Source organism: Mauremys mutica, chromosome 9 (genome assembly GCF_020497125.1).
Source record: "Mauremys mutica isolate MM-2020 ecotype Southern chromosome 9, ASM2049712v1, whole genome shotgun sequence".
In the NCBI taxonomy this organism is placed as follows: domain Eukaryota; kingdom Metazoa; phylum Chordata; order Testudines; family Geoemydidae; genus Mauremys; species Mauremys mutica.
The window spans coordinates 17,415,885-17,432,755 of record NC_059080.1 but is presented as its reverse complement, the minus strand read 5'-3'; the positions used below and the strand labels follow the sequence as shown (position 1 = coordinate 17,432,755).

The 16,871-nt window shown below is 37.5% G+C and overlaps 1 protein-coding gene across 8 annotated transcripts in view; it reads right to left on the bottom strand.

Annotated features, from left to right (window-relative positions):
• The window catches only part of COL4A5 (collagen type IV alpha 5 chain), a 136,054-nt gene that overhangs the window by 116,135 nt on the left and 3,048 nt on the right, over window positions 1–16,871 (bottom strand). Inside the window, exon 1 of one of the 8 annotated variants that reach the window (XM_045029294.1) lies at window positions 296–334. The exons of the other annotated variants lie outside the window; for them this stretch is intronic. Coding sequence (XP_044885229.1) covers window positions 296–331 — 36 coding nt within the window. The 5' untranslated portion in view covers window positions 332–334. Of the gene's footprint in view, window positions 1–295; window positions 335–16,871 lie in introns of those variants that run through there. 8 annotated transcript variants of the gene reach the window in all.

The window sequence follows — 16,871 nt, the reverse complement described above, 5'->3', positions numbered from 1 at the left end:
TTCCCAGAGCCTCGGCACGCATGCGTGGAGTGGCCTCTGACCCCGCCGTCCACCTGGAGCGTGGGAGCAGGGCAAGCCCCAGACCCCGCTCCCCAGCAGGAGCTCAGGGGCCAGATTAAACCAGCTGGAGGGCTGGATGTCACCTGTGGGCCGCAGTTTGCCAACCCCGGTCTAAACAGAAATCTTAGATGATAAACATGCTAATACTAGGCCACTTAATGGACTCAGATGATGTAGTTTTAATATACATGAGGGTAATCTGGTACAAAGCAGCCACATCTCAGCAAAGACTTACTAGAAGTAATACATGCTGAACCATCTGCGCTAGCATCACCACTGACACTAACCAACATATGTTGCTATGCAACAGCAGAACACTTCTGGGAAAGCTCTGCACCCCAGAGCATCTGTAAAACCTGTGAATGAGAAAGTCATGTCAGATTCTTTGGACTGGTTGCCCCTAACCAAGGTGGATCAAGTACATTACCTAGTCAATGAAATCACTTATGTCATCCCTATAATTGTTTCAGGTGGGAACCAGATTATTGTAGCTAGCAAGTTCAGAACAAAACAGAACTCCATAAAATAGCTACACCATTTTTAAAACCAGCTCTATAAGTTAGTGATTGACAGACAACCCAAGTTTTTGCCATTTTCAACAACTTAAGCATATACACTCCCAAAAGTAGTGACATTAAATACTACAATCTGAAAGTTTTTTAAAATCTTCATTTACATCTCCATCACGCTATGCCTTATGTGTATTGAATTAGCTTGTATAAGTTCTTTAACTCCCAAAACACCTCACAAAATGTGAGATTCTTCCTATAAAATACTTAACTGTCTAATTAAAAAGTGTTAACTACATATTAGAGTGACCATTCAGATTTAAAGCTTTAACAGGTTCTGTTTTTCACCATTTTACACATTTACTACTTTTTTCCAGCCATAATAGACCAGTACATTAAATGGTTTAGTATTACCATATTCAGCTACATTGAGAAAAAGAAAAAAAAGCCAGTTTCACTTTTGAGTTCCCATTAAAATTTTTTATTATATATACACACACCCTTCATGTTTTTAGATTTCTACAAAACTTTAAAAAAAAAAACGAGCTTGCTCAAATATGTGATTACAAGTCAGATTTGATTATCAAAGAAAAAGTATGAAAAATTCAGTAAATTTTTAATAGTTTGAGGATGGGCATGGGATTTGAACTAGCTTTATTAAATTTTGGGCCAAGTTTGACATTACAAATTCCTATTAAATAGTTTGGGGTTTTTTTTGTTTGTTTGTTTGTTTTGGGGTTTGAGTAACAATTCTTAATTTACTATTTTACTGGGTGTAAAAGGCAACTCAAATTAATAGCTAAACAAAAAGGAGTGTCCTATCCTTGTTGGGGAATAATAGTGCATGCTTTACACAGCAAAATAGATGCTCCATTAAGATTTGATCATATGTGATAACTATGTACATTACACACAGTTGGAATAAGTAAGTGGGATTTTGGCAAATGCAGTTACTCTAAAGCTAATAATCCAAACACACTGACTGAATATATCTATTTAGACAGACACAGTCAACTTTTAAGTTACCAATTTAAAGAGCATGCTACAGAAAATGGATTTTAAAAGGGCACTCTTTAAATAGTGCATCCTCAGATTAAAAAAAGAAACTAACTCCAGAATGTTACAGTTATAAAGCTTTTACCTACTCATATACCCATTACTACAAGAGTCATTCATTTATTCCTACTCTCTCTACTCCTTGCGGCCAATGGCTCTCTCTGGGCCTTAACTGGTCACAATCAGCATCTTTGTGGCACTTAAAAGGGAGTTGCCTTAACTGTGTTCTCCAGAGTAGATATCATGTGCTCCCCAATGGTCTCACAATGGGTCAAAAGGTTGTCTCCCATTCCATGATGTACTGCAGTTCCTTTAAAAAGATATAAATCTGACTCTGCAATTCATTGGGTGCAGGAGTCTGTGTGGATCCATTTGCAGGATCTAGCCCTAGGACTCAAAAAGTCTAATTAAAAACCAAGTAGTACTAAGAACAGAGAAAGACTGAAATGAGACTTTCTCCATAACAGATCTAGTTTGAAATTTAGAAAGAGTATAACTAGGCACTAAGTTTTGTGTCTTCACAATTAAATAAGCAACCTTCAACAATTTTAAAGCATGCATCCTTTCTGTGCTGCCTGCTTCAGTGAGTACTCCTAATTCACACTAATGCTACCTGGAGTTGAGCAAACACAAGAAAATAATGTCCCAGGGGGGAAAAAAGTAAACATCTTGCTTTTTTAAAGAAAGTAAGAGTTCTGGCATGACTGCTGTGTGCTAGCTTCTAACTTAACAACTAATGGGTTAATTATGAGTGTTATACATTAGTTAGATCAGGTGCCAGCTGTGTTCCCATGGCAACAAGCACATGCAAACACAAATTGTTAGAACTAACATTCTTGTTTTCACCAAGTTTTCTGCATGTATCAGAAGAGCAGTTAGAGAGCTGCTCAAACATGTGAGTTTCTTAGGTGATAGATGTTTTAGTACTTTGGATTCTGCCCCTTCCACCCTGTATTTAAAAAAAAAATTAAGCATTTTGTTAATTAAATGCAAGAGTGTGTCCCTTGTAATCTTATTTTTTGCAACACAGCCTGCAAGGAAGAGAAGGTGGTCACTATTTATGCAAGATTTAAGTTTGCATGCTAAATGTTAAGAGAATATGTTTGAAGAACTACCAAGGTCTCTGCTGAAAGATGATGCAGATACAGCAAAGGGCACAACTCTAGTTTATATTCCACTAGGGTGATGCATTTAAATTTGTTAAAGAACTTCAATGATACAGAAATAAAATTGATTTGTCAGCTCAAAAATGAGAAATGAAGTATAAATCAAGTGTGCAAGATTGCTTTTTATTTTAGGTAAATTCAAACAAGGATAAAACAGCTTATCCGAAGACCAAGTTTACAACACACTTTGAACGTTAGCTGATAAAATGGTATAGATTTGGATTATAATAGAAATAAGGGCATGCTCTTTCTAAGCAAGAGCACTGATATATGCTGGGGCAAGCAAGTAAGTGAAGTTTTAGATAATAAATGTTATGCTGATATCCAGTGACAAAACTAGCATACATTCACATGCATCCATACATATGGTTGGGTACCTGAATATCATAGTTTGGAATACAGGAGATTAGAATATTTTTTAAGAGAGTGTGTAACAATGCAAGTTCAAAGTTCGACAGTTTAGATACCCGCTTATTATTATTTGCTCTTTGGATTTAGTTTTATGTTTTGTATAGGAAAGGATACCTTCAGTCCAAGCTCTCTAGTATTCAGGCCCTACTACCCACCCACACCCACCTTATGAACAGTCTTCAAGAGGCCTGAGGGCTTCCTTTTGCTCTCTCCAAAGCCATTTAAAAGATTGGCAAGTTGACCAAACTGCATTAGCCAGAAAATTAAAAAGGACATTTGCCATGAACCATCAGTCTTAGTATAGTTAAGTCCACCCTTACTAAACACACTTGTTTAAAAGCGTTTCCTCATTTCTTGGGGGCACTTTCCCTCATTGTTCACTATGCCACTCTTCTGATTTCAGCATCCTGATTCCCTCAGACTGTGGTCATCTGAAAAGCCTCTAAAAATATTGAGTGCCCGTTTAGTTATTTTACCTTTTATGTATACTTGCCAAGATCATATATTTTGCAGACATCACAAGACATGTCACCAGTAGTAAATTTCTCTTACTAGCCTGATGTTAAATACATTTCTTAAGGTTCACTTAGGATATAGAATCCATTTTAGTGTGGGTATCTCAAGTTTGTAGAAAAAAGGTCTTAGGTGTTTTTGTTTTGTTTTGAGGATTTTGAAAATAAACCACAGAGATACTATTTCAATATAATTGAGATGAATCATCATGATCACTCTGGGTAGGAAACAAAGTGATGGTACGCATGTTCTTAGGTCCACCATCTTATAAAATTATGCCTATGTTTATAGAGTTTTTCCACGTAGGACCGGATTCAACCACTGAAATCAATGAAAAGCCTCCAAAGCCCATTAAAAGCCTATGGATCAGGCCCAGAGTGATTCTACAATGAACATTTCTGTCCCCATTACAAGACGGCTTGATACAATGTCTGATACTGGGAATGAGTTCTGCTGTATGACAGCCAGGTTATCATAACAAAGAAAGGCTAAAAAAAACTTAAATTTGTGCTTTTTTATTCCATGTGTTAGTATGTTTCAAAATGTGTTTTATGATTTCAGCAATTAGCTACTTAACTAAGGTCAGGTCTACACTACAGACCTATATTGGTATAACTACGTCGCTCAAGGGTGTGAAAAATCCACACCCCTAAGCAACATAGTTATGCTGATCTAACACCCCATATAGACAGCATTAAGTCAACAGGAAAGCTTTTCCCATTGACATAACTACTGCCTTTCAGGGAGGCAGATTAACTACGCTGACAAGAGAAGCTCTCCCATAGGGGTAGGAGTATCTTCACTTAAGTGCTGCAGCTGCACAGATGCAGTGTTGTAAGGGTAGACCTACCCTGAGAACAGTCCAAAATGTTTCCATAGGGGACTTGCAGAAGTCTCAAGGTTTTATTGTCTTATCTAATTAACTGTTTTGTATTTGAGAAGGGGGGCGGGGAAAAAAAAAAGAGAGAGAGAGGTAAAAAACCCACATACCTTCAATCCAATGAAGTATAGTTATATCAGCCCATAAAAATTATGGTGTCTTTTCTCTGCTCTTTTTGCTCTGGGTCTGTGTGTGTTTTCCTCATCCCTCTTAGGCACTGGATTTTATATCTCCAACAGTCTAGCAAAGGCGTAACCCACAGGAGGATTATTTCCTAGCTAGTCACGTCCTGGTATACAAGTTACAAAAAGTTACTTACCCCTTTCACATGGCAGAGTTAGCATCTGCCAACTCCAGGGACTACGGTTACATTCTCCCCTTTCCTGCTTGGGAAGGGGTGGGGGGGGGGAGGAGGAGGAGAAGAGAGAGGATGCAAATAAAGACTTTAAAAAAAACAACCCCCCCCCCCACACACACACCCCACCACCACAGACAATTAATAAATCACAGAAATATTGAGTTTAGAAGTAAGAGCGGACAACCTGGAGAGACTGTTCTGCCCCTTACTGGGTACAGGACAACCGCCATCTCAAATGCAAGCTTTTTGGTCACATGATCATTTCTTGTTCTAACCCTTTCTTCTGCAAAGGCCTGCTCCTTATGGAGATGGATCCACCACCTGGGCCCACTTTTGCTGATCCTTATGCTTTTCCATCGTCTACGAAAACACAAATTTGTGCTACTGCTTTCATCACACAAGCACAATCACTAGCATTCCTGGAGCCCTTAGCCAGCATCCTCCTTAACTGTATTGAAGTACCTTCTGTTCCTTCTATATGACTGACCCTCAGAGGTCATTCTGGCATATAACTGACGCAGATGATATAGCTATTACAGTAGTAAGTTGCCAGCTTCTTTACTTGAAATCTAGCCCTCCCCTGTATCCTGGATATTTGTAACTTAGGGTAACTGTTTGGCTTTTGTGTAGCACGGCATACCTGAGCTCACTTATCTACCGACGCTTTAAAAACTCCCACACCCCAATCTGGGTCTATGCTGGTTATGTGACAGGTATGCATCTTGTGATCCTTGTAAGCAATACCTATAATACCTCATAACTCAAGCCTGACCCCAGATGTCCAGTATCTTCCCTCTTAACTTGTGTATATTTAATTTTAAACATTACATTTTAATAAAAATGTTCCTCTGTCCTAGTTTCCTAGCATTTGGTTCCTTTGTAGCTACTTTGGGTTTACTTATTTTGGTACACAAAAACAGGTTAGATGATGCTGGCACGGGGTCTTCTTGTGTGGAGATTGGTGTATAATTTGGGCCTATGAGATAACTAGGATAAGAAGAGATTTGGCTATTGAGTTTAATCATTGCAAAAGTCATTTGGATAAGACAGCTTCAGTCTGAGAAGCACTTCTGACTCTTTTTGCTTGCTAGTGTGTATGTTCAAGAGGATACATCCTTTAAATGGGGCTCATGCTCTTTTGTAGGTGGAATTTTTTTTTACAAGGTGTTTAAACTGTTGAATAAAGATGTGCAGAAATGTGTAAATTAATTGTGCAATGGCAGACAGAGAGGTTCAAGTGCTCTGGAGGCTGAGCCGGTTTCTAGGCTTGCCTGCAGGGCATGTAAATTTTCATTGCTTTGTTCCAAACAAAAGAGGCTTTTCTACTTCATTGTGGCTTCTAATTGTTGCCTTCACTCCAGGTGTGGAAATGGAGATTTTTTTTTCCAGTTCACTGCAGTTTCTTTGGCCTGGGTAGTGGTTTTCCTTCCTCTAAAGGAGATCAGCAATGTTTTGGTGCATAAGGGAGTAAAAGTAGTAAAAAAAGATGTAAATGAAAGCATTTTAGTTAATTGTTTTGGAGGTGCAGGAGGGAGGGGCTAAAAAAGGAAAGGGGTACATTTGTGAAGTAATTTTACCTATTAAAAAATGCTGTAGAAACATTAAAACCCTTAATGCTGTAAAAGCCTTACAACACCTGTGTCAGGTAGATATGTCTTGGATGAATCACTTATGGGCTGAAGTTTTGTCCACATGGGAAGTTAAACCAAAATTCACTGAAGGTATGAATTCAAAGTACAATAGTTTAAAGTACATTATACCCCCCACACCCACCCTCCCACCATGTGCTTTAGCTTAACTATGGAAGTGAACTAAGCTAAAGTGAATTAAGAGCATTTAAGCCTTTAGGCACTAGGGTAGCAGCCCAATAACAGCATGGAAGAGCTATCATCCCCTCCAACAGAATAAATAGCATAGATTAAAAAGGCCATTTTAGAGACTGAAGAGTTGGCAGCAAGCCAACGGATGAGGAAAAGGAATAATACATCTCAGCTTCTTTAGAAGACAAACTCATTTGATGATGGGTTGTTTGGTTGCCCAAAACCCTGTCAGCATAGTCGTGTGTAGTTTTCAGGTTTTTTGAGGGAGGGTGCATAAGGAGTGGGGTGAGGGCAGCAATACAGACATCAATTTGTTTCCCATTATGCAGTGATGTTACACATTATGTGGTCAATACAAATAGTATTATAGGATTTACCTAAAGGGCCTAATTAGTATTTATTAGCAAGGTCATTATAAGGAATAACGGAGGCCTTTAACTTTAAGGCTATACCACCACCAAGTATGAATAGGCCATGACTATAAAGCAAAATGAGGCACAATGATAATACCTTTATTCTCACCTACAAATCTACACTGATTCACAGTGTGCTGCTGCAACAACACACTTGGAGTTTCACAAGCTACTGAAGGATCCTTGTATAAGAAGGTGCCTGTGCAATCACCGTTTATTATTCTTGTCAGAATAAATGATCTATTGGTATCAGCAGATATAAAAGATACTCGGAGTCCTACTTGCCTTTTTTGTTTTGTTATTCAGGGATCAAGATTTCCATCACAATGTTTAATCAGTCACTACTGTGGCTGCCAAATGAAGTCAGTCTTTTGCCATTCCAAACTCAGTGCACGGTTTAAAGTTTTTCTATTTCCATCTAGCGCAGTGTCTACTCAATGGGCAGTTAATACAGTCAAACATCTTAATTACCACTTGGACTAAGATGGAGAGAGAGACTCTAAACTGTGCATTTCTATAGCGCCTCTCATCCAAGCGTCTCAAGTGATACGATAAGCCCTTTGGGATACAGCTAATTATGGAATGTTTGTACAGTGCCTAGCACCTGGTTGGCCTCTAAGTGCTACTGCAGTATAAATGTTTGGCAGTCTCATCCCCACTCCTGCATCTTGGAAGCATAGTAGAAAGGGTAAAGAACAAAACTGGAGGCATTGTGTGTGCGTGGAGTGCATGAAAGAGGGAGGAGAAAAAGTGGAGTGGTACTTGGAGATATGAAGTAAGTTAAACTAAGCATTTTTATATAACTGAGAACTCACAGCGTTCTCAACTGTCTCTCAAGTGTCCCTATTGTATGTCCCACAATAGGAATGGAGGTAGCAAACTGAAGGCTGAAAGTTGAAATTTTCAGAGTAGTCTATGGGAATTAGAATTTTTTTTTTAAAATACAAGAAGGCACTGCAAGAGTTCTCAAAACTGCAGATTTTCTAATATAAAAGATTCATAGTGATAAAGACTAAGGCCTGATCTGTATTAGAAACTTTTACCTATATAATATTTTGTTTAAAGGTATGATTCTTTGACATGTTTATGCCATCAAAAATCCTTGCATAGATGCAGTTATACTAGATCTAAGGGAGGGTGGGGGAAAGTCTTTTGCCAGCATCGCTTATTTTATTTGGGGAACTAGTATAAACTATATCTACAAATGAATACAAATTGGGGGGAGGTGGGGGGGGGTTGTCAGTGTAGCTATACCAGCAAAACTTTTCTAGTGTCAGCCTGGGTTAAGTCAAACTACAGTAAGGTCATTTTACAGGTATGATCTTGTACCACAAATAGGAAGAGAATCTTCATCTTGCAGAAACATTTTATTCCAATTTTAGGATTAGTTTTAGTGCTGTGCACATAGATCCCCTTCATAACACAGGAAAAGAAAAAAAAAAAAGAGGAGCCTGTGAAATTCAACTCAGCCATTTTGATTCTGCACAGATGAAAGCATCTCAGATGAGGAAAGAACAAGGAGGAGATTAAACTATTTTAATTCCTCACACTTTGTGGGAGAGCAGGGAGGAGGAAAAGGAGGAGAAACAGAACTGGGGGGGAGGGAGGAAGAGAGATAGAAAAGAGAGAGACACCCAACCAGCCAACCACAACCTTTTGGTGAAGCCAAATCAGAATGGTGTCTCCCTGTTCTCAAGAATATCAAGCTCTGCTATCAAGTCAGCCGAAAGAGCAAAAACAGGGCATATGGTACAAAAGGGGATTGGAGTGAAAAAGAATGGGATCCAAAATAACACCTGCACACTATAGCTGAAACAACGTTGCCCCAACAGTAGCATTTTTTGTTACGGCAAATTGATTACAGTGCCTTCTCTAAAAGGCAAATATTATTGTTTAGATAAACAGAATACAAATGAAAATTTTCATCTGCTAGGTCAGAGCATATCAGCATTTAAAATAAACAAAAACTATGACCAATTGCAATTTAAACGAAAAAAGTGCAGTTATCTGGACGCTTGTCCATAAAAAAAAGTCAATAGTAATGTTATTTTCAGTCTTAGGTCAGTGTTATGCCAGGTTACCAACCACAAGCTGTAAGTTACCTGAGCAGCAGCATTTTGGTACAGGAGTCCATATACATGTTTTACTTTTAAGAAGGCAGGTTGTTGAGGCCTGACATAAAAAGTTTAATAAATTCCACTTTAGATTAGTCTCTGGTTAGAAAACTAAATTCTTCTTAGGAAAGAAGAAATATTTGTTTGTACACTGTCCTGTTTCTTTCTAAGAACCATATCCAGCAGGGAGAGAAAGGGAAAAAAATTAATAAATTTCAACTTAACCAATTAATAACATTGCAATTATATAATTAGAAGTAGCTAGAGCCTGATCCTGCAGACTTTACACTTTGTATACTTTATCTTGTGGCTGCTTGTGTAAGGCTTACACGCCTGGGTCCCTAATTAGCAATTTTTACAGTCATTAGATTTAATTTTGCTACAGATTTGTTGTACTTTCAGATCAGCTTTGATCTTTATTCTATTGATTAATTCCATGTTATATGCAGGTTCTCTCCCCATACTGCACAATTTGAAACATTTTCATTATCTAACCAAAATGCAATACATTTCCTTTTAAAAGTACAGTGTATTAGTAAATCACAATGAAACTTCACAAGTAGCACTGAAGTTTTCTTTCCCAGGGGGTGAGGCTTTGGGGACTGGGAGGAAGGATATTACACAGCAAGTTTTGAACCTGTCTTCACTCAGTGCCAAACTACAGGACCAGTACCAAAATAAAGACCATATGCTGTACCAGTGATCATTGTGAGGTCCAGTATCTTGTGAATCACAAACAAATGCTTTATACTATTAGAATGCCAGGAATAGCAGGAAGCATTCTTTCTAGAGGCAGCATAAAATTAGCAGCCGCTATCTTAAGCGCCAGAGCTAGAAGCCAACGCTTTTACACAAACAGCCAGAAAGCTGGGAATTTGAATCTCAAGAGATACAAGTAATCCATCCACCTCTAACTCTAGCAAGTCATAGAATAAACTGCTAGTCATCTCAGAAATAAAGAAAAATAAGCAATATATTAATCAAAAAGAACAGTTAAGTTCTGATATCTCATAACCTGGAAGGGCTAGATTGTTGACAGATAAATGCTGCCAGGACCAGCAAGCTTTCCCCAAGCATTGGTTCTGTATCAGAAAATAAAAACATATGTATGTAATGAGCACTACATGTACTCTGAAGTGGCCAATAATTAGTCTTATTTCCAGTTTGGTTTTTCACCATGCCTCTTCTTGGAATGAGAGGGTTGTTGGGAGAGGAAAAGTGGTACACAAATTCATTGCTTTGGACTCAAGAATAATTAAAAAAAACTCTTTGCTTTTGCCTGGGGTTCTGCATGCACAATAAACTGTGGCTAAGTGGCAGCATCTGGAACATCTAACCACTTGATCTGACCAAGCAATCACAACATCCAACACCACATCTTTTGCACACAATTCTGTGACCAGAACTTGAGTATTGGCACAAATATTAAACACGGCTTTAAAACAGTTGGCCCAGATGTAAGAGACAAAGCAGTGTGGACATTATTTAAAGCCAGAATTTTTTCAGGAAGAACTTGAATTTACTATTTATCTCTGCAACCCATCTCATCTTGCAAATACAAAATTCCAATGACCAGTCATGGAATAGCTGAATGCTCAGTATGCATGTATACACTGAGATGGAGAGTGCCTAAAAGCTGTATCCTTAATCTTCAACACTGCTCTGAAGCTAGCAGCATCTCAGAAGAGTTTGTGCTATACAAAAGTTACTTCAAATGAAACTGTTACATATTTGTGACAGTTTTAAAAGGGCATCCTAAGCACAACATTGTATGGAGCTACACCGACATAGCAAGATCTCTAAAAGCATTCAAAGGATTAGACTATAAAAGTCTTTTTCATACTCCCATGAAGCATATGTTCTTTTGCCCTCTACTCAATGGTCTTTATAGTATTTGTAAGAGAACAAATCACTGCACTTTGCTCCAATTAAGAATATCCTAATAAATGTAAATATATTTTTATTAATACCGCAAGTCCTGTAACATGATACCATGTGGACAGATTTCTGCATGTTCTCATAATACCAACAGCAACATGTAATTGTATTTCAGTAAATTCTTTGTACCACCATGTATTTTTTTAAAATACAAGTTTCCATAGCTCAAAACCACAAGATTTGCTATTTGTTATCAAATTTCTAATTCAGATATGTTTTCCCTTTGGAATTTTAAAGATGGATAACATGTAAAGCTAAGAAACAAAAACACTTTCAATTCTCTACTTAAAAAGATGGATCTGACTCTAGAGTGTATGGTGCATTGGTACTAGACAGATGGGTCTTACCCAGAGGAATAAAGTGCTCAGAGATGTTAAAATTAAGCAGTTTTCACTGGATTCTAGGTCTGATAATCTCAGAAGTGGATTAAACAAGTATGAGTAAACAAACAGTCCTTCTTAGTCAGTATGTCTACCTGCAAAAGGTCTCGCTGTAGAAATCCACATAGTACAAAATAAAATTGTCTGCAAACTGCATTTCATATACATCCAAGAGTTCCTTGAGTCTGGCCTTTTCCTTTTAAGATTGAGTTCTGGCACATACTGAAATATAACTTTTACTATTAATATCTTCAAATAGCTAAGATTTGTGAGAGGGCAGAAACAAGATACATGACAGTTGACAATCCTGACAGACTGTAAAACTGGTTTTCAATCAAACAGATAATTAAGGTTTGAGTCTTCCTGTTACAAAATGGGGAGAGTTTCAGGTGAGTAATCAATATGTATTTATAGAATTCAAAAGCAAGTGTTCTGAATTCTAAGCACCAGTTTTGGTATCCATTTCTTCCTTGTGTATGTGTAACTTTCAGTCAGCTGGAGCTACATGCATGTATAAAGGGGAGATAACAAAAAGGCCAAGTAGCATGGGGGAGTTCTTTCCTGCTCCAGAGACCAAAATATAGTTACAAGAATCCTCCCTCCCCCTAAAAAGAAAAGAAACCAGGAGGTTAAGTGTTATCAATTTCTACGTGGCTGAAAGTCAACAATAGCTGTATCAGAAAATACTTTCTATATTACACCCTTTTGAATTAAAGCCCCAAACCTAGAGTGACCTTTTATAAGCAGCATGGCACTCTCTGTTGAGACCCATGCAAGGCCATTTAAATTCTTGCTAGCTAACATGCCTTTCCACATTTCCGTCCTCGTTTTAGGTCAGGCCACTTTCCAATATTCACCTGAAGAAATCATATATACTGGGAGGAATGACTTGACAAAATACTATGGAGTCCAGTTTCCGGTCTGCACCTAAGTCAATTGCTATCACTCCCATCTGTATTTAGAATTCAAGCTTTTACGAACGCCACCTCGTGCCGGATCAAATTGTTCATTATACATACAAAATTACTTGAATAATGTGTGTATTAGTCAGCAATAGCACAAAGTTGTATGCAATTTTATAGGTGCCCCACTTCACTCCAGGCAGGGGAGGGGGATAAAAATCAATCGGATTTTTTTGATAAAATGCTTTGAGGAAAAAACCTATTATATCATCATGGAATCGAGATTATAAATTCTAATTCTATAGTATGAGACAATATATTCATGTAATGTTTAAGAAAAGTTTTGTAAATGAGTTCCAATAGCTCATGGATTAGGGACCCAATCTTATGAGGTTCCAGGGGATTCTGTATAGATTTAGGTTAATCTTTCTATCTACCCAATGGGGCTTAGTATCTTCTAGACTGAGCACTATCAGAGATGCTTAGTTTTGCAGTTCTCAAACTGTGGATTTGTGTCTCCAGAAATAACATGCTTGTTAACAGCAAAAAGTGTTTTTAAATAAATATATAGGAGGTGAGAAATAACAGACCTTGACCCTATTGTCCGTCTGCAAATTTGCGTACACAGTGTCAATCCCTGATCTCTCTCTCTAAAAGTGCAAAGTTTCAAAAAGTTCAATGACTAGAAGATTGTTGAGGGCAGAATAGATCTGGACAAGGAGAAGAAGTCTGGAGATAAGTGTGAGAAGGGAGGGATGGGCAGTAGAAACAAAAGTGAAACTGTTTGAGCAGCATATTCCAGAAGTCTTGAGGTCTTTCTGAGTGTAGCCTTCATTGATTTGAGATCTACCATACCATTCTCTCACTAGAAGGGAAAAATGTATAATGGCAGCAGGCCATAAAAGAGACCCAGTTTGGGAATATTTTAATGAAGTTCCTCTACCTGTGGGTAAGACAGGCATGCATTGAAAATGCAAACAGTGCAACACAGAAATGCAAAGCCTGGTTGCCCAAATGAAACAACATCATGAGAAGTATTCCTTCTCATGAGTAAGCTGTATTAAAGATGATGAAAGGAACATGTCTGAAACATGAAGGATCTTCAGGTTGGTCAACTTTTTTATTTCATACTTCTTTCTTAAGGACCGCCTGTCTTTCTTCTGAACTATTCTTGAATTCTCATATTTGAGCAAAAAGTATAGCTGTTACTCTATGGTACTATCATTTTAGATGCTGTTGTTGCTGAAATAGGTGGATCTTCCTTTTACAATTTCACCTTTAAAGTAGTATTGACTGTCAATGAATGCAATGAGTAATACTAAATAAGCAGTATGATAATAGTAATTAAACAAACTGCATTGACTTATTTTGTTTAGGAGAATCCATCCTCAACATACAGGATTCTGAAGACTATCCACCTTCAAGATCACCATCATTTTCTATAGTTTCAGAGTTATCTGCCAAGGACAGTCTTTCAGTCACATCACGTATGTCAAATAGCCACAGTATATCATCTGTAGCAAAAAGAAAAAGGAAAAAAATCTCCATCATCCAGAAACAACCATAGATAAGTTTGTGATAAGAACAAAAAGAGGTAATTGATGAAAAAATTGCCTGGTTTGTTTATGCAACAGACTCTCCTTTCTGTATGATTGAGAACCCACACTTCAATAACATAGTTCAGCCATTAAGACCAGGATACAGTCCACCCAACAAAGCAGATGTCGCAGGCAAATTGTTAGATAAAGAGAAACTGAGCAGTGTGCAAAAGATCTAGAGGGTAAAATTGCTCCACCCATCAAGACTCAGGTTAACAATGTCCACAATGATCCTGCTGTACATGATTGTGTGACAACAGAAGAAGGGAATGTCTTCCTTACAGGAACTATACATCAGGAAATGCCCACACAGCAGAATACTTACAAGAAGTAGCAGTAAAAGCTATAACAAACTGAAAAAAAATTCAAATGTCTAGTACGTAGCTTGGTCACAGACAATGCTGCAAATCTATCCAAGATGAGAAGAAATTCAGAAGAGAGTTCCAAGCTAACATATGGTTGCAGTGCTCATTTGATGCACCTCATAGCCAAAGACTTCAGTGTTCCAGAAATAAAGGCCAATGTTGTTGAAGTTGCAAAATACTTCTGTAACAACCACTTTTCAGCAGCTGCTCTGAAAAAAGTGGGAGGAACCAAGCTAACTCTCCCACAAGACGTGTGATGGAACTCCGTAGTGGACTGCTTTGAGCACTATATCAAGAACTGGCCTAATCGGATGACAGTTTGTGAACAAAATCATGAAAAAAAAAAAAAGGATGGCACTCTCACAGCCAAAGTTCAACATTTCTCTTAAGCCCAATGTTGAACACATGCTGAGTACCCTGAAGCCCATTTCTGTAGCCTTGAACAAAATGCAGGGAAATAGCTGTTTTATTGCTGACCCTGTTGAAATTTGGAAGGAACTGAGTGAGATCTTAAAAAGAGAAATATGCAATGACAGAGTTAAATTACACCTCTAACCCGATATAACACGGCCTGATAACGCAAATTCAGATATAATGCGGTAAAGCAGTGCTGGGGGGGGGGGGGGGGAAGGTACGGACTGTGCGCTCCAGTGGATCAAAGCAAGTTTGATATAACACGGTTTCGCCTATAACATGGTAAGATATTTTTGGCTCCCGAGGACAGAGTTATATCAGGGTAGAGGTGTACAAACATTTTAAAAAAATAAAAACATATGGGACAAGCACTATCTCCAGCTCGTTTTCTTGCAAATATCCTCAATACTCGGTACCAGGGTCAAACCTTAACTGCTGAAGAAGAGGAGTTGGCTATGACATGGACATCCAGCAATTATCCATAATGCCAACTATAATAAACTTCAGAGCTAAGTGTGAACCATTCAAGAAATATGTTTGCTGATGATGTTTTAAAGAAATTCACACCAGTGAACTGATGGAAGTCACTTAAGCACTTGGATTCAGAGACTGTTGAAGTGAAAAAAAAACCTCTCACTTTTAACAGCAGTAGCTTCTTCTGCTGGTGCAGAAAGTCCAAACTGGGAAGAAAATATTCTAATTCATTCCAAATTGAGAAATTGTTTGGGACCTGAAAAAGCAGGAAAGCTTGTTTTTCTTTTCCAGATTATGAACAAACAGGAAAATGAAGGTGAAGACAACTGAGTTAGCTGCAGAAGCCAATATTTTAAGTTTCTCATGTTGACCTGGTTGACATAGTCAATTTAATTTTTGTTTTTAAAAACAATTTAAAATGAAATATTAACTAAAATAGTTAGCAAAAACAAACCTGGTTTAAAAAAAAACTTGGATGTTTAACTAAATTCAAAAAATTCATATGCTTGTTTTGTTAAAATGATATGTTTGCTGTTGAAAAAAAAATCCAGAATACATAAAGTTGTTGTTTTAGTTAAATAAAACAATTTAAAATGTTTGTCTGGTGATGTCCTCCTCCTAATAGAGCCTGGCAAGAAAATCCTCCAAATATTAATGATTAACCTATTGAATTGGAGATATTTATGAAGTCGGGGAGGTGAACCATCTGCTTCAATTACCTTTAGTAACTGAAATAACCAAACGATCATTCATTTTCTGATATAGCTGTAAAACTAATCTGAAAAGTTTTCAAAATTAATCACTTTAAAAATGTATAGTGTGTACCTTCTGAAAATGAAACCTACATCTATCTCCGAGTTGTGAACAGTATGTATTAAGGTTATATCAACCAACAAGAATGCACCTTTATGTAGAAATCCATGATTAAATTGAGTCTTCCTGACTGATTTAAATCATTATTTAAAATCACTAATTTGACTTAAATCAAATCCACCCTGGTTCCAGGTCACAAAAATGCTCAGCTCAAGCCCACCACAAAACATTTCACTTGAAACAAAGCAATACATCTGTAGAAATGAGATTTCTTTATTCAACCTGCCAACGATCCAATCACCAAAGAAATTTGAGAGAAAGTTTGATGGCCTTTGTCAATTGCATTAAAGGTCAAATTATTTTACAAAGCATAGTACTATTTTCTTCTTTTCCCTCCACTTTTTACACCACAAAATCATTTGAAATGTTTTTCCACCTTTTCCTTTTAATTCACAGCATTAATTTCACTTAATACCTCAAAACCCAACTTATTACATTTATGTATAACACATTTTTCATTTTTTTTAAATCAGTTCTAAATTACTTAAAATTTACCTTCACTAGCCACTTTGTGTGTTTTTAAGTGAATTTTTGGTAATTACGCCCAGATTCTTGCCTAATATAAGCCACCATAATTCCGTTAGTGTCAATGGAATTTCACAGATTTTCCACCAGTTGAAAACTAGT